General features: G+C 55.6%; 3 protein-coding genes across 3 annotated transcripts; 1 reads left to right on the top strand and 2 right to left on the bottom strand.

The window, feature by feature from the left end:
* Nucleotides 1-223: 223 nt before the first annotated feature.
* On the bottom strand, nt 224-2,008 carry TMEM147 (transmembrane protein 147). The gene is made up of 7 exons (XM_026484503.4): nt 1,812-2,008; nt 1,674-1,743; nt 1,178-1,237; nt 956-1,092; nt 733-817; nt 524-645; nt 224-440 (listed from the first exon to the last, which is right to left on the bottom strand). Exons 1-7 carry the CDS (start codon nt 1,886-1,888, stop codon nt 317-319), a joined length of 675 nt encoding a protein of 224 aa, XP_026340288.1. The 5' UTR covers nt 1,889-2,008; the 3' UTR covers nt 224-316.
* A 229-nt stretch (nt 2,009-2,237) lies between these two features.
* GAPDHS (glyceraldehyde-3-phosphate dehydrogenase, spermatogenic) lies at nt 2,238-11,281 on the bottom strand. The gene is made up of 11 exons (XM_026484323.4): nt 11,215-11,281; nt 8,662-8,818; nt 7,813-7,909; nt 7,530-7,636; nt 5,046-5,136; nt 4,835-4,953; nt 4,404-4,485; nt 3,945-4,096; nt 3,623-3,785; nt 2,480-2,577; nt 2,238-2,395 (listed from the first exon to the last, which is right to left on the bottom strand). Exons 1-11 carry the CDS (start codon nt 11,279-11,281, stop codon nt 2,323-2,325), a joined length of 1,206 nt encoding a protein of 401 aa, XP_026340108.1. The 3' UTR covers nt 2,238-2,322.
* A 4,276-nt stretch (nt 11,282-15,557) lies between these two features.
* On the top strand, nt 15,558-20,110 carry SBSN (suprabasin). The gene is made up of 4 exons (XM_026484445.4): nt 15,558-17,383; nt 18,837-18,902; nt 19,009-19,053; nt 19,935-20,110. The coding sequence occupies exons 1-4, from the start codon at nt 15,575-15,577 to the stop codon at nt 19,956-19,958; spliced, it is 1,944 nt and encodes a 647-aa protein (XP_026340230.2). The 5' UTR covers nt 15,558-15,574; the 3' UTR covers nt 19,959-20,110.
* The last annotated feature ends 4,978 nt before the right edge of the window (nt 20,111-25,088 follow it).

Raw genomic sequence — 25,088 nt, 5'->3', positions numbered from 1 at the left:
CTACCTTCTATCACCTGTTCCCTGAGGGCCCCGGTCTCTGCAACTGCTCAAAGATGATCTCTTCCAAGCCCTTCTATCCTGGGAAAATGAGGAGCCGGGGAACTGCTGCAGAACACAGAACAAACCAGTGCTGGCCAGGTTCCCAGCCTATCTACCTGGCTTCAAAGCCAGAACCAGAACCTCTAGAACCCAGTGAGCGTGGTATTGGTGGACAGTTCCAGAGAGAGATGGAGGCAGAAACAACGTTCCAAATACTGTTTACTTCACTGAAACCTGGAGGCAGGGAACGGGTACGTGAATGTCTGGGGCACCAAGCCTAGGAGTGCACGTTGACAACGGCGACATAGAGGGCCAGGGTGCTGAGGGCCAGCAGCCCTGTCACCACTGCCCGGGCCAGCAGTGCTGTCCAGCTGCCCAGGGAACAGAGGTGGACGAAGGTCCTGTGGGGAAACATCACCATGAGAGAAGGAGAACAGATAATCCACCCCCATCTGGACCCAACCTCAAACCCCACCCAGCTCACTCCATGACAAACGCCTTGTAGACGCTAAGGAACATCAGTAGGAGTACCGCTGGCCGAAAAGTATGGTACAGATCGTAGCGTGTTATCATCCAGACCTGAGCAGATGCGACGATGTAATGGACCTGCAGGGAGGCAGGCAGTCAGGCCCAGGCCTCAGGGGAGAGCACAGACAAGGGCAAAAAGGTGTGTGGGAGAGCAGGACTGCATACCAGACTGATGTTGGAGTCAATGCTCATCTGGATGTACTTCCAGTCAAACTCAATGCCCCGGGCTCCAACCCAGAGGGGGATGCAGCTGAGGAAGGCAAAGGGAGGGATTCTCCAGCACCCAAACACCCTCAGCACTCAGAATCTGAGCCCCCCCTCCCCTAGCACCTCCCTAGAACCCACGTGTCCTTTCTCAGGATTCTGGGCTCTGGGCTGCTGCACACACCGGGACATAATGAGCTCGGCGGTGGCCCAGCCCAGGGCAGCAACCATGATCTTGTACTCCCCCTTGCCTGCATTCCGGGACATGACAAGGTTTAGGCCTATCAGGTCTGCCACATCCACGCTGGCCTTCATGAACTCCTGTGGGTCAGGTTGAAGCTTGAGTGAGCACAGGTGGCAGGGGGCCCCACTCCTGCACTCCCTCCCCCTCCCTTGCCCCACTCACCCCAATGAAGTCATAGATGCCGCCTTCCCAGGTGGGAAAAAAAGTGGCCAGGAACAGCATCTGAGAACAGAAAACAGATCATTGCAAGGGGAGGGAATAAACCAAGTGGAGTATGTAGGAAGTCAGTGTGGATGTGGAGAATAAGGTTCTGGGGTTCAGGGGACCCTTGGGGAGAGGGACCACCAGAAGGGGGACGAGATTATAGGATCAGGGTAGATAGAGGGTAGGGATCTGAAGTCTGGGTTCTGTGGTGATCCCAGGCTATCGGGTCAGGCATGAGAGCTGGGGCTAGCTACCCCAGCAGTGTTAGCAGCACCGTGTGGACCCTGGGGTTACTTCGCGCCTCCTAAAAGTACAAAACGCTCCACCACACAACTGAGTTTTCTCAATTTTACTCAAGTGCTATACAAAAGTTGCTTGGAGACCTTTCCCCAGGTTCCACCCCTTCCGGAGCACGTCTTCCAGGGTATTCTCGGGGGTACCCAGGCGCCCTCACCTTGCACAGCTGCACGAAGAGGTAGGTGACCCCGGCCTGCACGCACTTCCAGAAGGCGTTGTACTCAGACCTGCAGGAGCGGGCGGTGAGGCTTAGCCCGGGCCCGCGCCCTCCCGCCCGCGGGCGCCCCGCACTCACAGGCCGCTGCACTTGTAGGTGATGAAGTAGGGGAAGTAGGCCAGGGCGAAGCAGTTCCCGAAGTGGAACAGGGTCATGGCGCCGGCCGCCGGGGCCCGCCGGAGCGCGGGGCCCTGCCTCGGCTTGCCTAGCGCCCCAACCCGGGCCTGGCGCCCACCTGCCTCCGCCGCGACCCGCGCGGCCTTCTGGGAGCGGGGGGCCGGCCGGCGCCGGCGCGCTGACGTCACGGCCCGCGGCCGGTCCCCGGAGCCTGCGCGGCCCCAGTGCGCCGGCGCGGAGCCGGGCTCGGAGGCGGGGCGCGGTGTCCCGCGGGCGCAGGTGGAGTGCTTTTCAGTGCGGGGCGCGCCGTGACCCCGTGTGACCGGCGCAGAGACACGGGCGCGGCTGTGAGCACTCTGTGTTTTTATTTCACAGCGGGGCGCCCTCCTTCCCCGGGGGAGGCGAGAGCGGGAACGGGAGGTGCGGGTTCCGGTCCCGGAGCCTGGGGGAGCAGAGGAGGGGCCATCCTGCTTCACTTGTCGCGGCTGAACATGTAGCGGAGGAGGTCCACCACCCGGTGACTGTAGCCGTATTCGTTGTCGTACCTGGCGAGGGAGGAGGCGGGTCAGGGGATCCCTCCCGACCGCTCCTGGTCCGCCCCCCACGCTCCCGGACCCGTCCCCCCTCACCAGGAAATGAGCTTCACGAAGGTGTCGTTGAGCGCAATGCCGGCGTTAGCATCGAAGATGGACGAGTGGGTGTCGCCCACAAAGTCCGTGGAGACGACCTGGGCGTCCGAATTTCAGAGATAAGTGTGGGTCGCGGATCAAGGTCCTCCAGGAGCCCAGGCTCTGACTCAGGCACATGGGCCAGCCCTTCATCTACACTATCTGGTGGAGCCTTGCTGTGTTCAGGTTCTGGGGACGGTTTGAGGAAGGCACGCGGGGGCTTTGCCTGCGGCCAAGGGACGAAGACCGCAGACACTCTGCTGCTGCACCAACACACGTCACTTGCTGGCAGTGATGCAGGCCTCCATCGTGATGGCAGGCCCCAGAGAGGCCCTTTGAGGGCGCAGGGCGAGATGGGTCTGGATGTCTAGGAGGATCTGGTCACCGCGGGCCCTCCGCAGTGCCTGAGGTGGAAGGAGCCTCAGCACAGAGGCCCTGAGGGTTTGGCCCTAGCGGTGTGGTGTAAGCCCACAGAGGAAGGTTTTCAGCAGTGGGAGGATGTGATCTGCTTTCCTTACAACAGGAGAGCCCGGTGGCTGTGTGACAGCGGAGCCATAGGAGTTAAGCAGAGACAGCACCAGAGGGGGAGGTGCAGAGATGGCACGATGGGGAGCAAATGCACGCTGATGTCCTTTCTCTGCAGGGAAGGCCCCTGGCCATGGCCTGCCCTGAACAAGTGTTGAAAAATGGGAGCCATTGTCTTACTCACTAAGCTCCTATTGAGCACCTGCGTGGGTGCCAGGCCCTGGGACAATGGCTGGAGCCACGGATTCCCAGAGTTCCCACTTTCTTGTGGTGCACATGCTAGCAGGGCCAACAGTGACTATGAAATGAAATTTTAGGTAAGGGAAAGGGCCAGAAAGAGTATCTTAGGACAGAAATTGAAGTAGAGACTTGGAGGAGGTGAGGGCAGACTTTGTGGCCACCGGGAAGAAAAGCTACTCAGGCCAAAGGAACAGCAAGTGCAAAGACCCTGAGGCAGGAAGAGCAGACCTTCGCAGCCCTGCAGTCCCTGTCATGATACATTGTGAGCAGCTCTTTGGCAAGAGGAAAATCACGTTTCCTCTCTAGAGGGCTCCTCCCAGGGTCCCCCCCAGCCCCTACCTCATCCTCGGTGTAGGCAAGGATGCCAGCCATAGGCCCCTTGGCTGCTGCTTTTATGGCATCTTTGATGGCCTCGAATGAGGTAGGCTGCGCCAGGCGGCAGGTCAGGTCCACAACAGATACGTCTGGGGTTGGCACCCGGAACGCCATTCCTGTCAGCTTCCTGGAGAATCCCACATTAGGGGTGGGAGTCAGAACCCAGGACCTTTCCATCCATCCCACATTATCTCTGCTTTCCCCTCGATACACTTAAGGGATTGGGGGCCAGTCCAGTCCTCCTGGGGTGTACCCCCAACCCTGGTTGCAGCTTCTGCCCTCATACCCTTTGAGGTCTGGAATGACCTTGCCAACGGCCTTGGCAGCCCCTGTGGAGGCTGGGATGATGTTCTGGTGGGCACCCCGCCCGTCTCGCCAGGCCTTCTTCGATGGCCCGTCCACCGTCTTCTGGGTGGCAGTGTAGGAATGAACTGTGGTCTTGGGGAAGAAGAAGGCCGAGGTGAGCCCTTCCTCCTCCTAAGCTCCGCTGCCTCTTTTTCCCAGGCCTGAAGTGGTGACCCAGGTGTGGAGGCTGGTGGGACCACCACCACAGACCACAGGAGGTCATGGGCAGGCCAGGGTCCAGCCTTTCTGCAAGTTGCCTGGTGTTTTAAGAAACTTCAGCACTTGGCTCTTCCTCCCGAAACCCTCTCTCCCTGTTCACCCCACACACTAAGTAAGTCCTGGGAAGAAGAAGTAGAGTTTCCCTGCCACCCTCCTGCCTCAGCCCCTCTCTCCAACTCACCATCAACCCTTCCACGATCCCAAATTGCTCGTGGATGACCTTGGCAAGGGGGGCCAGGCAGTTGGTGGTGCAAGATGCGTTGCTGAAATGGCACAGGTGTGAAAGGGCGCTGTGCGGTGAGTCGCAGAGGCAGCCCTGCACCCTCCCCTCCCTCTCGGGTCATGCACGCAGGCCTGGTTTTGTGGATGTCAGGATAGGGATGAGGGGGATCACTGGCGGTGCCCTTCAGGCTGAAGGAGGCGCTGTAGTTAGGGCTGGGGGAGCTCGCCAAGCATGTTTTCCAGGAATCCTGCTGTTCTAACAGGTAGTTTCAGGGAAACGTTAACACGATGGCGTGAAGGCTTTGGGAAGGGCGGTGCGAAGCAAAGAGGGTGAGGCTGGCATGTCCTCTGGGTGCCACTCACACACTTGAGAATGTTGCTGACCATTACCTGACAACTTTCATGGAGCCAGGATCATAGTTCTTCTCATTTACCCCCATGACAAATATGGGTGCATCGGGTGACGGTGCGGAAATGACCACACGCGTGGCACCTGCCTCGATGTGGTACTGGAGGAGAAGCACAGGTGTCAGGGGGCCCTCGGGGGCTACCTCCACACCCCCTCCCCCCGCCCAGCCCCGGGCACTTGTCCCCCACTTACTGAAGCTTCCTCTAAGGACAGGTACACGCCTGTGGACTCCACCACAAAGGGGTTCCCGACAGACTTCCAGGGAATATCTCGGGGCTGCTTGCTGTGGAGGGGTGGCAGCCCCCGAGTCAGTCTCCTCCTGCACCGCCTGGCCTTCACTGTTCCGAAGGCTGACCAGACGCCTTCCTGCCTGGCCTGCACCTGTCTCTCCCCCTCCAGCCCAACATCCTAGCTGTCCTGATGGATTTCACCCTGCTGGTTTCCCATTTCATCACTGACTCCACCTTGCAGGCCACTTTTCTGTCTTGATTCGACCACCCCTGCTGTGCCTGGGGACAAGCTTCTGCCTTCCTGACTCAAGCCTCAACCCCCCCTGACTGCTCCCAGCCAGGTCAGGCCCATTCTACCTATGCTGCCCAGAATGCACCCCAGGAAGGTGAGGCCTGTCCTGCTGCTTCTGGTGCCCGGCCCTAGCAACCTCCCCACGGCCCTCCTCGCCCCTCCTTACCACGCAGCTCCTGCACCAGGAGCCAGCTGCCGGGGGCTGGGCAGCTCCCTGAAGATACACTGCATCCCCGCTCCCAGGGGAGGACTGAAGCCTGAGGCAGCCCCCGGGCCAGCAGTAGCTCGTGGTTTACTTTAGAAAGGGAAAGGAGGGGCGCCTGGGTGGTCAACTCTTGGTTTCAGCTGGAGTCATGTTCTCGGGGTGATGGGATTCAGCCCCATGTTGGGCTCCCTCTGAGCCCGGAGTCTGCTTGGATTTCTCTCTCCCTACCCCCTGCTCGCTCGCTCTGTCTGTCTCTCTCTTGTAACTAAATCTTAAAAAAAAAAAAAAAAAAAAAAAGATTTTGCTTCCTGTTTGAGAAGTTCACATTTCTACTCTATATCAAATGTGTGTATTTGAAACATTAAACATCTATTAGATGTTGCTGTTTTCTCCTTGGCTTTAGCCAACAAGCAGTAAGTGAATGAACTGTATACTGTTTTTGTTTTTTTATCCCTCACAGGGTTTATCACAACAGTGGTACGTTCTTCTGTGATGATTTGTTAGCACCTGTCTTGTCTTCTAGACCATTCTATGCTACTGAGCCTGCTCCCATCAGAGGGTTTCAATCGATGTTTGTGGGTTTTGTTTAACCATTGTACACGTTTACCAAACACCTGCCTCATGCCCATGTTCTAAGTACTCTACCTGTACTGACCCCTTGACCCCCGAAACCTAAGGAGTAAGTACCGTTACTGGCATTTCTCCAAGGAGCCAGCCCCAGGGCAGAGGGGAGGGGCTGCTGGAGTCACCAGGGAAGGCAGCACCTGGGTGCCGGGTGTCCGTTGAAGGGACAGCTGTGTGGGGACCCGGAAGGCAGGGAGAATGCCCTGGGTGGCAGCAGTGCCAGGCCGAGTAAGGAAAGGACGGGATGGCCGCACAGCAACTGCTCCGCTGGGATTGTGTTTGGTGTTAGGGTTCCCAGCTTGGGTCCGGCAGCTTCTCATCCTCACCAAGTCTCCTGTTCCCCCCTCTACCCACCCACCCACCCACCCCCACACCCAGCGCTGAGCACCGCATCACAAGCCCTCCTGCCCCACATGTGCAAGCCAACAAGCCGCGGGGCTGGGAGAGGCTGTGCCCCAGGGCTGAGCGCAGGGTGAGTGCGTGGGAAAGTCTCAAGGCGCCCCCGGGGCCAGCGGTAGCTGCTAATTCACATTAGAAAGCTGAAGGACGGTTCCGGGTTCCCCTTTTGTACATTTTTAAAGTTTTTTTGTTATCATAACAGTTTATATATGAAGCATTTAAAACATCTAACATTATTGCTTTTGATTTACAGATTCGAAACATATCCTTAGATGGACAGAAAGGGTATTAATATCAGTATGAACCATGTGAAATGGGTACTAAGAAGTCAGCATTGGGGGGGGCAGGGTAAGAGGTACTGGTTTAGGATCCCCCCCCCGGGGGCGGGGGTGGATGGCCAAGTGGTTGGGATGACATGGAAAGGCAGGGGGGCAGCGCATGGTGTTGGGGGCCCCAACAGGAGCTGGGGTTTTATTCATGGGGGGCTGGGAAGCCCTTGGAGGGTTTAAGTAGGGGAGTCACGGAGTCCAGTTGATGTTTTTAAAAGGCCTCTGTGGCTACTGTGTAGGAACCGAGTGGAAAGCGTTGGCTAGATGGCGGTGCCACTTCCTGCGGAGGGAGGTGACTAGGTTTGGGGGTTGAAGGAGAATCAGAGGTTGAGTGTTAAACATACTGAGTTGACATGCCTGTGAGAAAACGTGTCAATGTGTGTTAAAAATATTTTGAGTAGAGTGGGACACCTTTCTAGATCAGTGCTTTTTAACCATTTTAGGGGTCAGGGACTTCTCTGACCCAGGACCCAGAAGCACGCACACACACAATTTGGGGGGGTTCTGAGCCCGTGGGGGAGGTTGGACTCCCATTCTGGTCCTCACCACAGCTCCCGCGTTAATACGCCACAGGCATGCGTCAGACAGCACGCTTACCACTGGAAGACACTGATCTCCTGGTTGTCCACGACCAGCTTTCCGCTCCTGTACTCCACGCTCCCCTTGTACCGGCCGTGGGTGGAGTCATATTTAAACATGTACACCTGCGGGCGACAGACAGGATGGCTCCCGTGTCGGGTGGCAAGGGTGGAGAAGCGAGCATCCTTAGGGAGTCCCCGCCTTGGTGAGGGTTCCACATGGCACCTGGGAGCCTTGCATGGAGCTCTCCTCCCCACTGTGGTCCCGCCTTTCCCAGGTCTCCCCTCTGCCTGCTGCTCACCATATATTCCGGGTCAATGAATGGATCGTTCACTGCTACCACCTTCACACCCTTCTCCATGCAGGCCCGGAGCACCAAGCGACCGATGCGTCCAAAGCTGTCCAGGGACAAGGGTGGTGGGGGTTGTGTTCAGAATCCTCGGGTGGCAGGCAGAGGAGGGGATGGGAGGGAAAGGGATAACAGAGGTGGTGCACTCTAGGGGGCTGGGTGGGACTCCTCAGTCTGGGGAAAGAAGACAAAGTGTGGGCACTGTCCTCTCTTGCCCAGATGTCCTCTCCAACCTCTTCACTGCTTTTCCTGCTTCCTCTACCCACCCATCGCACCCTCCTATTCCTGGCTTTGTAGCTGGATGGATCCCCTAGAACTGCAGGCCTGAGTATGTCACTTGGCCTGAACTCCTCCATGGCCCTCAGTCAGTAAAACAGATCCAGACTGCATACCGTGCTGTGGCCTGCCAGGCCCCTGCCAGCTTCCCACCTCCCTCCCCCTTCCTCCCTTGCTTGCTCCACACCCTGACTCCACTTCCTGCGTGTTCTTAGTGTTCTTAGCGCACTGAGCTGCCCCTGTCTCAGAGCTGGCTACTGCCCTACTCCCCAGTCTCACAGGACCCGACTTCCACACTGTTCACAACACACATCATTCAACTGTCGCGTTCCTTCTTCGATTGCTGCCTTCCCACTGGAATGTGAGCTCTCTGAGGGTGGAGCCCTGTCTACATTTTCCCTGTTACCTAAGGGTGGGCAGAATGAAAGCACTGATGGTGAGAAATGGGGAGATGCCCCAGGCAGCAACCAGAGGAAAGGCTGGGCCCTAATACTTCAGGAATGGCTCAGGCCGGGGCCACCTCACCCATTGATGCCCACTGTCAGCTTTCGAACCACAGAAGGCTTCTTAGGTTGAGGAGGTGGGGATTCATTCTTGACTGGCTCAGGTTTGGGCTCTGGCTCAGGCTGCGGCTCCGGCTCTGTCTCAACCTTGGGCTCCGGCGGGGGTGGTGCTCTGGTCACTGTCGGGGGTTGGGTGGGGGCAATGAGCTGCGCGGGCCCGGTGGGAGGGAATGAACACTTTTGGCCCCCCAGAACCCGTTGCTGGCTCCTGGCCCCTGGCGGCCAACCATCTAGCTGTTTCTCCAACCTACCTGATCCACACAATGAGCAGGGAATGGGCTTGCTTTAAAATATCAATGTCAGGGCCCCTTCCCTGGAGAGTCTAACTCAGTGCACGTGTCTTTTTAACAATCACTTGGGGTGATATTGTCTGTGCCTCAGTTTCCTCCTCTGTAAAAGGAAGATGATAGTATGTCTCTCTGAGAGTCCCTGTGATGATTAAGTAAGGTGATAGATGTAAGGCTTATGAGAGAGTCTAGGAAACAGTCCACTTACATGAGTATTTCAAAGATTGTTTCCCAAACTCGTCTGATAATTGCTCTAACCCAGCGGACCCCAAGCTGTTATGATAAGAACCCTGGGGGTAGGCCTCTTCCCAGGGAAATCTGACTCAGTGGGTCTACACTGAGGCCCAGGAATCCTGGTTCTAAAAGCACTCTGGGTGATTCTTATCCTCAGAGTAGTTAGGAAATCGAGGTGTATCATAACATGAAATGGCTGGAAACCCACACCAGCTTCCACCTCTCCAAAGGCACACACTCCCACTCCCGTACGAAAACCCCCATGCTGGGGGTGTGAGAGCCAGGCTGCCGATAAGGGCTTCAGGAGGGGAGATGTGGAGGCCGCAGTCAGGGGGCCAGGCTGGCAGAGGGTTTCCAGCTGGGAATCAGGCCTGACTCTCCCCCCTGCCCCGCTCAGCTGCCTGCCAGCTGTGTAGTCCTGAGCAAGTTAATGACCTCTCTGGCCTGTTTGCTGGTGCCACATCTGCCCTTCTGCCTGGGGGCTTCTGGGAGGACTCAGATCTCACCACCCAGCAGGTGCTGACGTCAACAGAGGAAGGAGGTTGCTACTAAGAGTATTTGTGAAGAAAGGTAGAAGAGGTTAGAGTGGGGCTGGAGGAGGTAGGTGGCCGTTGCTCTTGGTGCCAGAGTCAAAGGCACAGAGACAGGTGGTAGGGCTAGAAGCCATGGGTCCGCTGGCCTGTGTGTGGTCCTCCTGACCTCTAGGGGCTGCCGCAGACCATGTGGCCTGAGCCTGGGCTGTGGGTTTCCTGTGGCAATACCAGTTCTTAAAGTTATGATGAGTGCTTATTTGCGGCAATGACCCTGTGGTTTTGGTGACCCTAGGATATTTGCCTTCCTGGGGGTTCTGCTTCCACTATCAGGAGAGGGGGAGATCTGTCCATGGGGTTGAGTGGGAATCTGAGCCCACTCCTCGACCTTTTAAAAGCAAACTCAGGTGGTTCTCCTCTCCCATCTTCGCCCAGGCTTCCTCTCTCCTCCCCTCCAGTCGAGGGGTGGGGTGCCTGGGCTAGGAAGGCTGCACTAGGAAGGAAGAGCCTGAAGGAGCTTCTGTGATGAAGCATCACCTAGTAGGTGAAACAAGGGCACAGGCGCGCGCTCTCCTCATTAGGATGACGCTCCCATTTCCTGGGCGCCGCCATGGGCTAGGTCCTGTGCGCGCTGAGTGCTGTAGGCATGCACTATAAATCCACCGTACAGAGGGGAGACCGAGGCCCGAGGTCGCAGAGCGAGTGCTGAGCAGGGAGGAAGTTCGCAGCGGCAGCAGAGAACCTGCCCGGGGAGGCTTCTTGGGGGTCCCTCCCACTGACCCGCCGCTGGCGTCCCGCCCACCCCGGCCCGTGGCCCGTGCGGAGGCAGCGCGGGAATGCGGGCTGCCCTTCGGGCCGACCTGGGTTCATCTGGCTGGAGTGTGTGTGCACCATTGGCTGGATGGGGTAGGGCTGCCCAGTGGGAGTGAGCAGGGGACTCCGAGTCCCAACTCTGCTATTCCCGTGCTGAGAGACCTAGGGAGGCGGCTTAAGCTCTCCCACCTCTGATGGCCACTCCTGAGTGGGGACAGTAAACACATTGGCCTCCCCGGGGCGGGGGGGGGGGGGCGGTTGTGAGGCTTCAGTGCGCTCACGCCTGGAAGGCGCTTGGCATGGCCCTGGCAGGTTGCTAGCGCCCAAGAGGACAAAGCCCACCAACCCCCAAACGGCCTTTGGCTCTGGGCGATGGGAGCATCCATCCCCAGAAATGTGCCCTCGTAGATGCGGCTCCGGCCCCTGCTTCACAGCGCCAAGGCCTGTGGGGACCCGCTTCCTGCCCCCCCCCCCATTGCCATAGAAACCACTCCCAGAGCAGGGGTAGGGAGGGTGGGGCCGGTGGGAAGGCGCGCCGCAGTCCGTCTCCGCCCCCTCACTCGAGCGCAGGGCGAGGCGGGCACGTGGGCCGCAGGGGCTCCCAACCGCCCTGTCTCCCCTTCCCAGGGGTTGCCCCGTCGCCTCCCTCACCCGGGCACGGCTGTCGCAGCAGCTGGACAACGGTGACATTGGTGAGGACGATGTCGCGTTTCGACATGGCCTAAGGTTTCATGGCCTAGCCGCTCGGGGACCGCCGCGATGTTACTGCGGCGCGGGACGCCCGGGCTAGTGGGGCCGGAGCTTCTCGCCGGGACGTCACAGTGCCCAGTGATGTCACAAAGGCGGTGGCAAAGCGCGTGACGTCTGCATGCCGAGTCTCACCGTCCCCAGCCACCACTGGCATCTAGCAAAGAATCCAGCTTTCTACACTGGTTCTCGAGGCCCTTGTCTCTCCCCCTTCCCTTCCTTCTCCCTGGCTCTGTGCTGCTCTTTGGCCCTCCTCTGGATAGTTAGCTGCCCTAGCAGTTCTCTCTTGCCTGGAAAGCCCTGCCCTGTCCTTGCTCAGGGGGCGTCCTGGTTTCCTTCAGGTGCCACTCTTTAAGAGGGGCCCTCCTAACTCTCCATGTAAAGCTCTCTCCTTCCTCAGTCACTGTCGCCATGGCCCTCACCCCCTCAATCTACTCATCTTCTAGAAGCTTCGTGTGACTTCGCTTCCTGGGTTAGATGCTTCAGTGTGCAAAGCTACTCCATGGCTATGCTCTCTACGTTTTTTGTTTTCCTCACAGCATATGCCTCTCTTTAAAAATCATCCTGTGTATTCGTTTTCTTGCCAGTTGTTTCTGCCCACCAGAGTGTAAGCTCTCGGAGGGCGGAGTGCTTGTCTGCCTTCACTTTTGTATCCCATCGACTAGAAGGTTTGGTGTCTACGGGTGCTCACTCAATGAACGCCAGAATGCGAACATAAATATGGCCGCCTCCCATTCCTTCTGACCACCAATCTTAAATTTAAGTGACCTCCAAGCCAGACCCTCTCACTGCACCCCGTTCTTCTCCTTGTGGCTTTTCATGTGGTTTGTCATGATCAACTTATTGATTTACTTGCTCAGGGTGTCCCGTTGTTCACTGCGGGGCCTTCGCCGCCACCTAGAACTACGCCTGGCACAAAGCAGCTTCTGGGGAAGAACAGGACAGATGGCTCCTTTCCTCTAACGCACTGGGGGTGGGGGCTTATTTGCACATCTGTGATTCACAGATAGGTGCCTTCACCTGCAGGGCTGGCTGACACACAGCTGTGACCAAGATTTTGGGGGTGTGGGGGTTTGGGCCAGGAAGGAGTCATCATCCCAGACAGAGGTGTGGAAGCAAGAAGGAGCAGAATGACGTAACCTCTTCCTTCCCTAAGTCTTCACGGGAACTCAGTTCGCTAAGCACCTGCAATGGGACAGGGTGAGGGTGAGGCGCTCCTGCTTAGATGGTCCAGAGAGGTGGAACTGAAAATAAAGGGTGTACAGATGGGGAATTTCAATGACCCAAGACCAAAATGCAGGTATTAATTAAACAAAGGGGGACAAACTTAACACATATGATGGGGGTTGGGGGGGGATGCAGGGTGTGGAAGATCACACAAATAAAACCAGGACGGAAAAGAGGCCAACTTTGTACAACTTTATAATAACAGATGTGAAAAGCTAGATGCAATTAAAAATTTTCTTAGAAAATATAAAGGTGCAGGGGCGCCTGGGTGGCACAGCGGTTAAGCGTCTGCCTTCAGCTCAGGGCGTGATCCCGGCGTTCTGGGATCGAGCCCCACATCAAGGCTCCTCTGCTATGAGCCTGCTTCTCCCACTCCCCCTGCTTGTGTTCCCTCTCTCGCTGGCTGTCTCTATCTCTGTCGAATAAATAAATAAAGTCTTTATAAAAAAAAAAAAAGAAAATATAAAGGTGCAAATCAGAGTAGGCCAATAACAAGAGAAGAACCGGAATTAAGATCTATTCTCCCCAAGGCTGATTCAGATCCAGATGACTTTATGGGCAGGATTTGCCAAAAAGCACCGGGAGCTAATGTTTGCCAGCCCGCAGGAACTGGTGCGGATCCCAACCAGAGCAGGGAGGCTGGGTGGCAGCTCCCTCGAACAGAGGCTCTGGGCAGGGCACGTGCTCCGAGGCCCCAAGGCCCCGCAGCTGGCCAGCACACAACCTGGGAGTGCTCTGCGGGAGGGCCGGACGCTGGGGCACGGAGACCACCTCTGCCGCCTCTGGAAAAGCAGCAGGCTCACTTTACCCCAACGAGTGGAGGGCGGCAAAGAAAGGACAACTCCAGGCCAATCTCTTATGGGGATGGATGCCAAAGTCCTGAATCAATTAGTGGCCAATGGGAATGGGACCGAGAGGGATTGGGGCCGACTGACGGAAGATGATGGGATGGGCAGAGAGGGGTGGGAAGAGAAGATGGGAGTACGTTTCAAAAGGAGAAACCCCACCTCTCCATCTCAGGGCGGATTAGGATTCTGCAGCTCACCGCCCACCCTTCCCCACCCTGCAATCTCCTGCATGGGAAACTCCCTCATTTAGGCACTGGCCGAGCGCAGAAGAGCCACACCTGAGGCTGCCCAGGGATTTGGCTTTGTCCCGAGAGCGTGAAACCGGGAAACAGATTTAATGAGCTCAAGCTTGGAGAGGTGGCCTGATTAGTCACCCTCCATAGGCAGTGCCTAGAATGGCAGAAGCTCCTAGGTCTTTGGGCCTGGGTGTCCAGGACCTGGGGTGGAAGCATGGGTCCACCGAGGGGAGTGGGCCTAGTCACCGTCGTTTGAGCAGAGCCTGAAAACACGTGCAGATTCTCACCACACCCGGGCGCCCACACACATAACTCTGCCACCCCCACTGGCTCACACCCTACACATTCCTTCCCGCCAGCCTTCCCACCTGCAATCCCACCCCCACCCCCTCTCTGTCTCTTCCCTTGGCACCAAGACCCAAATATCTTTCACCCCTGCACCCAACTTACCCACCCACTGGCTCTTGTTCTTCTGGTCTCTGCCTGCCTCTGAACTAGCCCCAGATAGCTACACTGCCACAGACCGCCCAGCCACCACCTGCCCTTCCTTCTGATGACCCTCTTCACGCCCAGGGTAGACTCCCAGCTGTTCCCCTTCATCCCGTGTCACCATGTCAATGCTCGGGGCTTTAGGTTGTGATGGAGGAGGCCTCAGGGGGAGGAGGAAAGGGAGGATGAGGCCCTGGTCTCCAGCCCAGGTTCTGGCTGACAGTCTCCTGCTGCCCCAGGTCTTCAGCCCCTCCCCGTGGCTGCCTCAACCGGCTTTTCAGGAGACACTGCGTCCTGTCCCAGCTCATGGCAATCGGTCCCCTGCCCTTGCCCCAGGGCTGGGAAGCAGGAGGCCCAGGTCCTGTTATGAAAATGTGTCCTGGCTCCAAAATCTGTAACCCTCCCCGAGGGGCCCCAGGCTGCTCTGGGGACCCAGGCACCCTTCTCTCCAGCACTCTATGAGACTCAGGCTTAGCCTGTCTTCCCTGGGCTTTCCTTAGCAAGCACACTACTTACATCACATACTTTTTGGGAGTGCTTCTTTTAATCCATCCATTTGTTCAATATATAAATATTTATTGAACCCCAGGCAATGTTCTAAAAATTGGGGATATAGCAGTGACCAACACAAAAGCCCTGTCCTCTGGAAGTTTACAATCCGATAGGTGAGGTAGACAGTATAAAAGATAATTTTGGATCATGGTAAGTGCTTATAAAAACAAAAGGATGATATCACCCAGTATAACTGAGGGATGGCCAGGGAAGGTTTTTTGAGGTGGCATTTGAACCAAGAACAGAATAAGAAAGAAACTACCATGTGATGATGGGAGTTCTGCCTTCCAGGCAGAGAGGACAGCATGTGCAAAGGCCATGAGGCAGGAATGAGCCTGGTGTGTCTGAGGACCAGGGCGAAGACCTGTGGGGCTGGGAGGTGGTAAGCGTAGGGGAGTGTCAACAAGAACAGTAAGAGCCAGGTCTGATGACGCCCTCAACTCCCCGGGAGTGCTCTCCTCCCCCTGACTGAGCCTCCCATCTTCCCAGACTCTTGCTGCTGGGGAAACTGGATCCTTGATTCCCTGAGGAGTGAAGAACCAGGCCTGGGTCCTGGGGATGGAGGTGATTGAAGGTGGGGTTGGGAGAGAGGAGGCCTGGATAGTGCATGAGGAATGAAAAGAGGAGGTGGTTGAAAGGGCATCCATCTGGGCTTTGGGGTGGAGGGCCTGAGCTGGGCAAGAAGCAAAGATGCCACGTGAGTGTTCTCCATTCATGACTCACCTTCTCTTCCTCCTCCTCTTCATTGCTCAACTCAAAGCTCCCTGGGAAATGCCTCCCTGATGGAACCAAGTCTGTGCCTTACAGGGGTAATTGAGTCATGAGGGGTGGAGAAGAGAGAGGGAGGTAGAGTATAAATAGCAGCTTTGCTTCCCTGGCTCCTCTCTGCATCCTCCCCACCCTGCCAACAACATGCACCTTGCCAGTTTGGTCAGCTCCTGCTCCCTCCTACTGCTACTGGGGACCCTTCCTGGATGGGCAGCCAATGATGACCCCATTGAGAAGGTCATTGAAGGAATCAACCGAGGGCTGAGCAATGCAGAGAGAGAGGTGGGCAAGGCCCTGGAAGGCATCAATAATGGAATCACTCACGCTGGAAGGGAAGTGGAGAAAGTTTTTAATGGACTTAGCCACATGGGGAGCCAGGCCGGCAAGGAACTGGACAAAGGCGTCCAGGGGCTCAACAGCGGCTTGGACAAGGTAGCCCATGGGATCAACAATGGCATCGGACAAGCAGGAAAGGAGGCAGAGAAGTTTGCCCATGGGGTCAACAACGCTGCTGGACAGGTTGGGAAGGAGGCAGACAAAGTGATTCAGGGGGTCCATCATGGGGTCAACCAGGCGGGAAGTGAGGCAGGGAGGTTTGGCCAGGGGGTCCATCATGGAGTTAACCAAGCTGGGAAGGAGGCGGAGAAATTTGGTCAAGGGGTCCATCATGGGGTTAACCAGGCTGGGAAGGAGGCAGAGAAGTTTGGTCAGGGGGTCCATCATGGGGTTAACCAAGCTGGGAAGGAGGTGGAGAAGTTTGGTCAGGGGGTCCATCATGGGGTTAACCAAGCTGGGAAGGAGGCGGAGAAGTTTGGTCAAGGGGTCCACCATGGGGTTAACCAGGCTGGGAAGGAGGCAGAGAAGTTTGGTCAGGGGGTCCACCATGGGGTTAACCAGGCTGGGAAGGAGGCAGAGAAGTTTGGTCAGGGTGTCCATCATGGGGTTAACCAGGCAGGGAAGGAGGCAGAGAAGTTTGGTCAAGGGGTCCACCATGGGGTTAACCAGGCAGGGAAGGAGGCAGAGAAGTTTGGTCAAGGGGTCCATCATGGGGTTAACCAGGCAGGGAAGGAGGCAGAGAAGTTTGGTCAAGGGGTCCACCATGGGGTTAACCAGGCAGGGAAGGAGGCAGAGAAGTTTGGTCAAGGGGTCCACCATGGGGTTAACCAGGCAGGGAAGGAGGCAGAGAAGTTTGGTCAAGGGGTCCACCATGGGGTTAACCAGGCTGGGAAGGAGGCAGAGAAGTTTGGTCAAGGGGTCCACCATGGGGTTAACCAGGCTGGGAAGGAGGCAGAGAAGTTTGGTCAGGGGGTCCACCATGGGGTTAACCAGGCAGGGAAGGAGGCAGAGAAGTTTGGTCAAGGGGTCCACCATGGGGTTAACCAAGCTGGGAACGAAGCAGAGAAGTTTGGTCAGGGGGTCCACCATGGAGTTAACCAGGCTGGGAAGGAGGCAGAGAAGTTTGGTCAAGGGGTCCATCATGGGGTTAACCAAGCTGGGAACGAAGCAGAGAAGTTTGGTCAGGGGGTCCACCATGGAGTTAACCAGGCTGGGAAGGAGGTGGAGAAGTTTGGCCATGATGTTCATTATGCTGCAGGGCAGGCTGGGAAAGAGGGAGACAAAATAGTCCAAGGGGTCCATCCTGGGGTCAACCAGGCTGGGAAGGAGGTGGAGCACTTTGGCCAGGGAGTTCACCATGCCGTTGAACAGGCTGGAAAGGAGGCAGACAAAGTGGTCCAAGGGGTCCACGATGGGGTCAACCAGGCCGGGAAGGAGGCAGAGAAATTTGGCCAAGGGGTCAACCACGCTGCTGGCCAGGCTGGAAAGGAAGCGGAGAAACTTGGCCAAGGTGTCCACCATGCTGCTGGCCAGGCCGGGAAGGAGGTGGACAGGTTGCCGCAGAATGTTCATAATGGGGTCAACCAAGCCGGCAAGGAGGCCAACCAGCTGCTGAATGTAGGTGAACAGGGGTGGGGAAATGGGAAGAAGGGGCTGGGGGAGGGAGAGGTTAAGCCCTTGGGATATTTGGGTAGTCCATGTAGCCTTTGTTCAGTGAAAGAAGCTTGGGGAGCTCTATGACCATGTTCCCTTTCCTCCTCTCCATCTCCTTACAAAGGAGCTGGTGCTCAGCTGGTGAGATGGATCAAACTATCTTGCCCACAAAGCCCTAGATCAGACAGAGAGAGCCTTCACACTTAAGGGAGCTGCTCTGCTCGTTGAGGAGGTGTAAAGAGAGGAACATGAAGCCTCTCCTGGGGAACAGGAAACAATTACTGAGTCAAGATCTTGTGCAGTGCAAACAGAGTGAGTGTTGAGAAAACCCAGAGCATCAGAGTAAGCATGAGGAATGGCTTTGGGAGATAAGCCCTGTTCTGTTTAATTTTCGTAACAAGCCTCTGAGGTAGTCAGGGTGAGGATGCTGACTCTCTGATTCTCAGATAAGGAGATAGAAGCTCAGTGAAGTTTTAAGGGGATTTGTCAAGGTCAGGTGGCTGGTGCGCAGGTCTGGTGAATCACAGGTCAGGGTTCTTTTTCTTCCCCCACACTGTCCCTTTTGGGGGAGGTCTCCTGGAGGACTTCTGTAGAGGAAACATTTCTGTAGAGGGAACAAATACTGGAGGACAGGCGGAGACAAGGGGTGCCATTCACAGCGGACCAGGCACCAAGGAGGGGGACTAGGAGAAGGCTGACCCGTGCCTGCCTCAGTTCCCTACGCTCCAATCTCCATGAGGTGTCTTTGGGACACCATCTTGAGGACTGGCTCAGACCTGGAAACCGAGAGCCACCTGGGCCACAGGCAGGGACCAGGGATGGGTGGGTGGGAAGGAAGGGACTCTGCAGAAAGTGTGCACAGTAGAGGAATGGGCTCTGAGGCAGAGGGCAGTCTTCACTGCGAAGAAGTCAGGAGGGGGAGGTTTGTTATGGGATTCAGAGCTGGCCACGGCAGCAGCAGAGGCATGGCTGAGTATCTGGGGGGTAAAATGAGGACAGGGATCAACCGAAGTTAGGGACCAGGCCAGAGGGTGTAGAGCAGGGGTAGAGCTGAGATCGGGCTGAGGTTAAACTACGGTCCTAGGATTTGCGTGCGTTCTCTGGGTTCCCTTTCCAGTTTCCAGTCAGGCCCTTCTCAGTGACTAAGGGAATTTCACTCACTGAAATAAAAGGGAATTGGGGGAAGACTAGTCAGTAGGGGCAGGCATCCTTCCAGGCTTTTCTTCCCATCTCACAGAATTCCCACAGCGACATGGGCTTTGGGTTTTCTTTCTGGATAATGAGGGTGTAGGAGGTTAGCCTCTGCCTCCCACCCTGGCTCCAGTCACCCTAGAGGGTGGCAGGTCACTGGGGAAGAGGAACTTGGGAGACCCTCAGGGCTGAGGAGTTGTAATGACAGTCTGGGCTTGGTCCGCAGGGCACTCATCCAGGCGTTTCCACCGGCCAGCACGGAGGGGGCGCAACCACAACATTGACATCTGGAGTAAGTCTCCCAAGCACAGCAATGCCTGGGTGGGGGGTGGGGGGACCCTCCTAGGATGGCGGTGGGGCGGATGCTGGTGACCAACCCTCTTGTCCTTGAATTCCAGGCCTCGGTCAACAAGCCCTTCATCAGCTTTCCAGCTCTGTGGAAGGTGAGTGCCCAGGAGGTTTCAACTTTCTGCTGTCTCTGGAGATAGTCTCACACTCCCTTCCCACGGACAAGCTCATTGTGGACAGACTCTCGGCCTTGCAGAAACCATCCAATCTGTTTCCCAGCTCTGGCCTTCTCTTTCTTCATCTGCTCTTTGTCCCTCATACCCTGCTCTCCTCTTCTGGCTGCTTTCCGTTCCCTTGGAGGCAAACACAAGCTGGCAAAACGACCCCCAGGGGCCAGCGAGGGAGGTGCTGCTGAAACCATCCCCTCCACGTGCTCACTACTGCTCATCATCTTCCCTCCGATTCCCTCCCTACCTCAGTCCACTGGGAGGTCCATGGGCCGCCTTACGGGGCGGTATGCTGGGGGGAGGAAGCCTGAGTCTCTGGGCTCTGTCCTTTCCCTGGCTGACAGGAACCCCCAGTAGAAAGGCTCCTGGGGGACCCTGGTCCCTACTCTGGGCCCAGACCAAAGTCCTAGCTTTGCATTTTTCTCTTTGCATGTAGCACATGGCTGCATGAGCCTGGGGCAAAAGGATGAGGGTGTGAAACAGCCCTGTGGACTGTTCCCGGAACCCAAAGGCACAGCCTTGTTTATTCCTGAGCAATGGGGGTGCCGGGGACCCTCTGAGACAAAACAGATGAGGCTTCTTGGCTCCTCCACAGGCCGCTGTCACCTCTGCCTGGGAGGCCTGGTGCCCTGTTCTCCCTGAATCTAGGAGCCACTTTCCTGAAGACATTCTGCAGAACATAAGCAATTCCTAGGCCCGAGAAGCTAATGTCGATGTCCCCCTCATTTCTCTAGGGGACGTGAAGGCAGAGGTCTTGGTCCCCTCAGGGCTGTGTTCCCTGCATTCATTCCCTCTCTCCTTTCTTCCAGAGCGTCACCGATATCATTCCCTAAACTGATGCACTGGCCTCGCTCAGCAGACTGACATCCTGTTGTCATACTAGCTGAAATGACCCAGAGGAGCTGGGGGCCGGGGCGGGGGGGCAGAATTCCTGAGTCCCGGGAGCGGGCTGTACTGGGATTTGTGAATAAATATGACACCTTATACTCTCATCATGGTCCACTCTGCTCCCCGAGGAGGGGTGGGCGGGGGGAGGCTTCTCTTTCTCTATTTTACGGAAGGAGCCGCGGACTGATGCACAGGGGGGCCGAGCTGGAGATTTCAGGCAGGTCAGATGTAAGATGTAAGAGGGCGAGAGAGCACTCATGGGGACAAGCCAGGCTTCGCTAGTGGGCAAAATCCATGCGTGCTCAGCACTAAGGGCAGCATCTGTGCAGAGAAGGCCACCTCAGGCCAGCAGTGGGGGCAGAAGCACCTGCAAAGAGAGTGGCGGGAACCTAGGCGCAGCCCAAGAGGGTAGCATCCTCGTCTGGGGGGTGTGGCACCAAGGGAATAACAATGGTAACTTGTATTTGTTGCACAATGCTGGGCTCCCTGCTGGGTGCTTTCCACGCATGACATCACCGAATCCTCCCAACCGCCCCCCGCCCCAGTTAGGTAAGAGGTTCCGCTACTGCCCCTTTTTACAGAGAAGCACATGGAGGCTCCTGCAGGTTAAGAAACATGACCAAGTTCACACAGTCAGAAAGTGGAGAAACGACTTCAGAGCTACAAAGCATATTCTGAACGTACAGTCTTTGTTTGGCATCCCATAGTGGGGAATCGTGCAGAGGGGAGAGGACAGAAATGCATGTGGGAGGTCCTTGCATGGGGAGGAGCACCAAAGGCTGAGGGGGGGACGGCACCCTGAGGACAGGAGGGTGGGCCTCTCTACAACGACAGGAATGGGGACACAGAAGGCCCGGTTTTCAGATGCATAATAGCGGCGACTGTTCACTAAGCACTAGCTAGCTTCCAGTACTGTGTGAAGAGCTAAAACCATTTAAGCCTCCCACAACCCAAAGGCAGAAGCCCTCTTGTGATCCCCATTGTATGGATGAGGAAATGGAGGCTCAGAGGGGCCAGGGCACTGGCTGTCCACGCCAGAACCTTACCTTCACAGTTGCCTAAAGAGTCTCTGGAAGGCTTGCCAAGCATTGGCCTGGGTGCTGGGAGATTCCCAGTAGGACCATGTACCTGTGGGCAGTTCCCTTCTAGGGGCCACAGTTTCCATCTATATATGGGGGGAGGGCTACATGCAGGAGAGGACTACAAACATGGCTTCCAGCGCCAAAATTCCATCAATTGTGGGACCAAAAATAAGAGGCCAAAAATTGCCCTTGGGAAATTTACAGGCTTCCAGGGGATACAAGGCGCATAAACAGAATATAAAAACAAATACGAAGCAATATATTGATGAGAACTGCCACCAGGAGGGGGTGGGGTGGGGGCTGCGTGTGTACAATAAAGGTGATGCTCCCAAGACGTTACATTTACTGCATTTTTCCTGATTTGTAGAATACCATCATTTTTATGACTTATGGTCCTTCCCTTCCCCTACAATATTTTAACTTGAAACTATTTCAAATGCACCATAAAGATGAGTTTTATAGTGAATACTGCGTAGCCACCACTTAGAGTCTACCATTAACATTTATTCTCCTTGCTTGATCTCACGTCACGTATCTATCCATCTAGTCATGCACATTTTTGATGCATTTCAAAGTAAATGGCAATTGTCTGTCTCCCGCATTTTAATAAACAGGAAGCATTCATTCATATCACACATTTACTGAGGGTCTGCTCTGTGCTGGAACTCGTTTCATACAAACTGGAGGAGTCCCTTCTGGAAAGGGCATATTCAAGGGAATCCTTCTTTTCTCAAGTAAAAGCTTTCACCGATTTTATTTGTATGCACATTTTCTTGCTGGGTTTACTTGCATGGGGTTCCTGAAAGTGCCAAAGAGATATGGGATAATCCTCCGTGTGTTGGGGGTTGTCAATCTTGGGAGGCTTTTGGAAAAGAACTTTTTCAAGGGTAAAAGAGGCATGGCTCACTCCTGCCTCGGGGTCTGGTGTGCCCCTCCCTCTGCTAGGAATAGTCTCCCTGTCCCTCTTGTCCCCTGCGCAGGCCCCTCCTTACCCTGCAGGTGGCAGCTACCTTGACCACACCACCCAAACGAAGGGCCGCCTTTGCTATTCTCTGTCCTGGCACGCTGATCTTTTTCTTCACAGTGCTTATGACAACGTGTAATTATGTATTTACTCATTTAATGTCCATTTTCCCCCTAGACTAACATATTCAAGAGGAGAGGCCAAGGCCAGGCACAGATGGCTGGCCACTAACAAAGGGGAGGCTACTGCCTTGAGCAGACTTGGTTTCCCCTTCGACCATGGACTAAGAGGGAGCAGGAAGCAGGTACCTGAGACAGACAGGTGGAGGCAGGCTAGGGGTGAGGAGAGGAAAGGCCAGTTTGTGCAGAAGTGGAAGAACAGGGAGGGGAGTTCGGGCGGGACCCCTGCAGTCTTCTTTTATTGGGTGCTGACTACGTCTGTGCTGAGCACTTACAGACATCATTCATTCCATCCTCCTGAGCTCCCGTGAGGCAGGCACCATGACGGTCCTCCTCCCAGACTGAGGCCGCCCAGCTAGTGAGTGGTGATGGCCCAGCTCCTCCTGGTCACGAGCACTTCTGTGCTGCCGGTCTCTGCTGGCGAGGTGGCCTGCTTCCCTGGGACCCTCTGGGAGGGGAAGGGAGCTACCTCAAAATAAGTCCTCTTTAAACTTCAGTTTCAGCCTTCAGGAGGTGCGTGCGTGCCTGTGTAGGGGTCTCACAATTAAACTGCCAAGAAAATACTCCAACATCAGCAGGCCCATCACTAGCAAGAACACACAGTGCGTGCACAGGAGTGCCAGGCGCTGTTCTGAGCACCCCGCCAGGATTCCCTCATTTCCCCCTCGCACTCCTGCCTCCGCCGGACAAGGGAACTATGAACAGGTGGGCTGATCACAGCTAGTAAGGGGAGGAGTTAGGGTTTGAAGCGAGGCTCCAGGAGAGGAGCACAGATGCCAGCTGGAGGCTCAGGATACCACAGAGGGAGCAGAGACACCACCCTAAGCCTCATCTCCTCTCTCTTCTTGAGTCCAGCCTCTGTCCTCCCCCCTGAAGCCTCCTCCCTGGTCTCCGTACCCACCTCCTCCCCCCCAGCCTGCTCCTCAGAGGGACCCTGTTAACACTGAGTCCTCAAGACCACAGCCCTCCTCAGTCAAAACCCTCCACTGGTTCTACTTCATTCAGAAAAAGAATCAGAGTCCTCACAATGGTCCCAAGTCCCCCTGTATGGGCCGGTTTCTCTTTCACTTCAACTCTTCCGATTTCCCCTCCCTGCTCCAGCCACAATGGTCCACAAATAGAGTAAGTAGTTTCCTGCCCCAGGGCCTTTGCACTGCTGTCCTTCCACTTGGGATACTCTATCCCCAGACATCCTCATGGCTCACTGTCTCACTTCCTTTGGGTTTCAGTTCATAGGTCACATCTCAAAGAGCCTTTCCTGATTACCCGATTTAAAATACTCTGCCTTCTCTAGTCCCTCACCTCACTGTATTTTTCTTCATTAGTGCTCACCACCTGATATGTTTATTGTCCAACCTCCTCACAATGAGTGTGAGCTCCCTAAGGAGAGAGATGTCAATGATCTTCTTCCACGCTGCACCCCCCTGCCTAGAACAGGTGTGACATACAGCAGGTACTCAATAAGTACTTATGGAATGAATGAAGTAGTGGCTTAGAAAAGCTGAAAGCGGAGGGTCTTAGACATGAGGTCGGGCAGGTCAGATTTGTGGACGCCATTAGGTACAAGAACAAAAGACGCATGGGGATGCAGGAGAAAAAGCTGTTTGGAGTCAGACAGACCTGGGTCATATTCGGACACCACCATTTTACCACCATCTTTTTAAAATACACTATTATGTGTGTGTTTACCAGCCCTGGGCCTTAGTTACCTCACCTGTAAAATGGGAATGTGTACTCCCCCCGCCCTGGGGTTGTCGTAAGGATTAAATGAGATCATGCATGTGGAAGCGCTTAGCCTTCTGTTTGGTTCACAACAGGTATTTCATAAATGTGCCTGCAGACCACGTGAGGTGACTCTCAGGTCCAGAGATGTCTGAGGGTACTTTTCCCCAGAAGACAGAACATGGGAGTGGATGGGAGCATCCAGCTGGTTCAGGAACATGGCTTTGAATAAGTCTGAATCACACAGTGAGAGCCATGCCCTTTTCTCAATTTTCTCTAAAGCTCTCTGATTATGTCAGAGAAGAAGACTCAATTTCTGTGCTCCTGTACCTCGAATACCCCCCTCATACTTGCCAATCTCCTTTTTTTAAACACAGGAGCCACAGCCAGCCATCATGTAACACCGTTGTGTGCTTCTCACTATGTTTTCTGGTACTTTCTATTTGTGGGCAAGTGATCCTGGCTTTCCACTTAGAGTAGCAACATAAAATATACTTAAAAAAGTAAGCTGGCTTAAAGAAAAATATCAGTAGCAGAGATGGGCCAAGGGGCAGATACACAGCACGGTGAAGGCGGTGTCCCGGGAGGGAAGTGCGGGAAGGAGTGTCCAAGGCAGGGAGCGCCCTATCTCCAGCCCCACGGTCCTGCCCTTGGAAGCGGGAGCAGCCGGCTCAGGGGCTGAGGTGGCCATCAGCAACCCGGAGGCCTCAGATTTGCTCCTGCCCCCTGCCCTCCATAAGGCCCCAGGGCAAAACCACCACCAATTCCATCCGGAGAAGAATGAAGGTTTTGACAAGCAAGGGGAGATTTGAGACAGATGACGACAGAATGTGCTGGGAGCAGGGTTTAGGAGTGGGGCAGGCCTGGGCTTGGCTTTGGCTCTACCACACACCACCATTCCGCTCTGAGCCCCAGGTTCTGTGTCTCGAAACGGGATAATAGTAAGACTATCTCCCAGGGCTGTGCGAACCTTCAAGCGCTTACTCCGGCACCGGGCACGCAGAACCGTGGATAGACTGGAGCTGCAATGACAATTACCATGATGATTACCACTACCACCATTACCACTATCGTTAGAGAGAGAATAACAGGGAGGTAGGAGGCACCCGGGACAGACAGGGATTGTGT

This window comes from Ursus arctos, unplaced genomic scaffold (genome assembly GCF_023065955.2).
Source record: "Ursus arctos isolate Adak ecotype North America unplaced genomic scaffold, UrsArc2.0 scaffold_19, whole genome shotgun sequence".
Taxonomy (NCBI): domain Eukaryota; kingdom Metazoa; phylum Chordata; class Mammalia; order Carnivora; family Ursidae; genus Ursus; species Ursus arctos.
Note: the sequence above shows the minus strand (reverse complement) of the source record. Positions and strands in the feature narration are given on the sequence as shown.

What these genes read in the sequence shown, in the direction of transcription:
- SBSN (XM_026484445.4), top strand. Translation starts at nt 15,575, where the DNA reads ATGCACCTTGCCAGTTTGGTCAGCTCCTGCTCCCTCCTACTGCTACTG. An exon ending in AGGCCAACCAGCTGCTGAAT is followed by an intron (nt 17,384 to 18,836) that starts GTAGGTGAACAG and finishes CTTGGTCCGCAG; the next exon opens with GGCACTCATCCAGGCGTTTC. An exon ending in GCTTTCCAGCTCTGTGGAAG is followed by an intron (nt 19,054 to 19,934) that starts GTGAGTGCCCAG and finishes CCTTTCTTCCAG; the next exon opens with AGCGTCACCGATATCATTCC.
- GAPDHS (XM_026484323.4), bottom strand. Translation starts at nt 11,281, where the DNA reads ATGTCGAAACGCGACATCGTCCTCACCAATGTCACCGTTGTCCAGCTG. An exon ending in GAGATCAGTGTCTTCCAGTG is followed by an intron (nt 5,137 to 7,529) that starts GTAAGCGTGCTG and finishes ACCCCTCCACAG; the next exon opens with CAAGCAGCCCCGAGATATTC. An exon ending in TTGCCTACACCGAGGATGAG is followed by an intron (nt 2,578 to 3,622) that starts GTAGGGGCTGGG and finishes TCGGACGCCCAG; the next exon opens with GTCGTCTCCACGGACTTTGT.
- TMEM147 (XM_026484503.4), bottom strand. Translation starts at nt 1,888, where the DNA reads ATGACCCTGTTCCACTTCGGGAACTGCTTCGCCCTGGCCTACTTCCCC. An exon ending in ACCTACAAGTGCAGCGGCCT is followed by an intron (nt 1,744 to 1,811) that starts GTGAGTGCGGGG and finishes CCGCTCCTGCAG; the next exon opens with GTCTGAGTACAACGCCTTCT. An exon ending in GCATCTATGACTTCATTGGG is followed by an intron (nt 1,093 to 1,177) that starts GTGAGTGGGGCA and finishes CCTGACCCACAG; the next exon opens with GAGTTCATGAAGGCCAGCGT.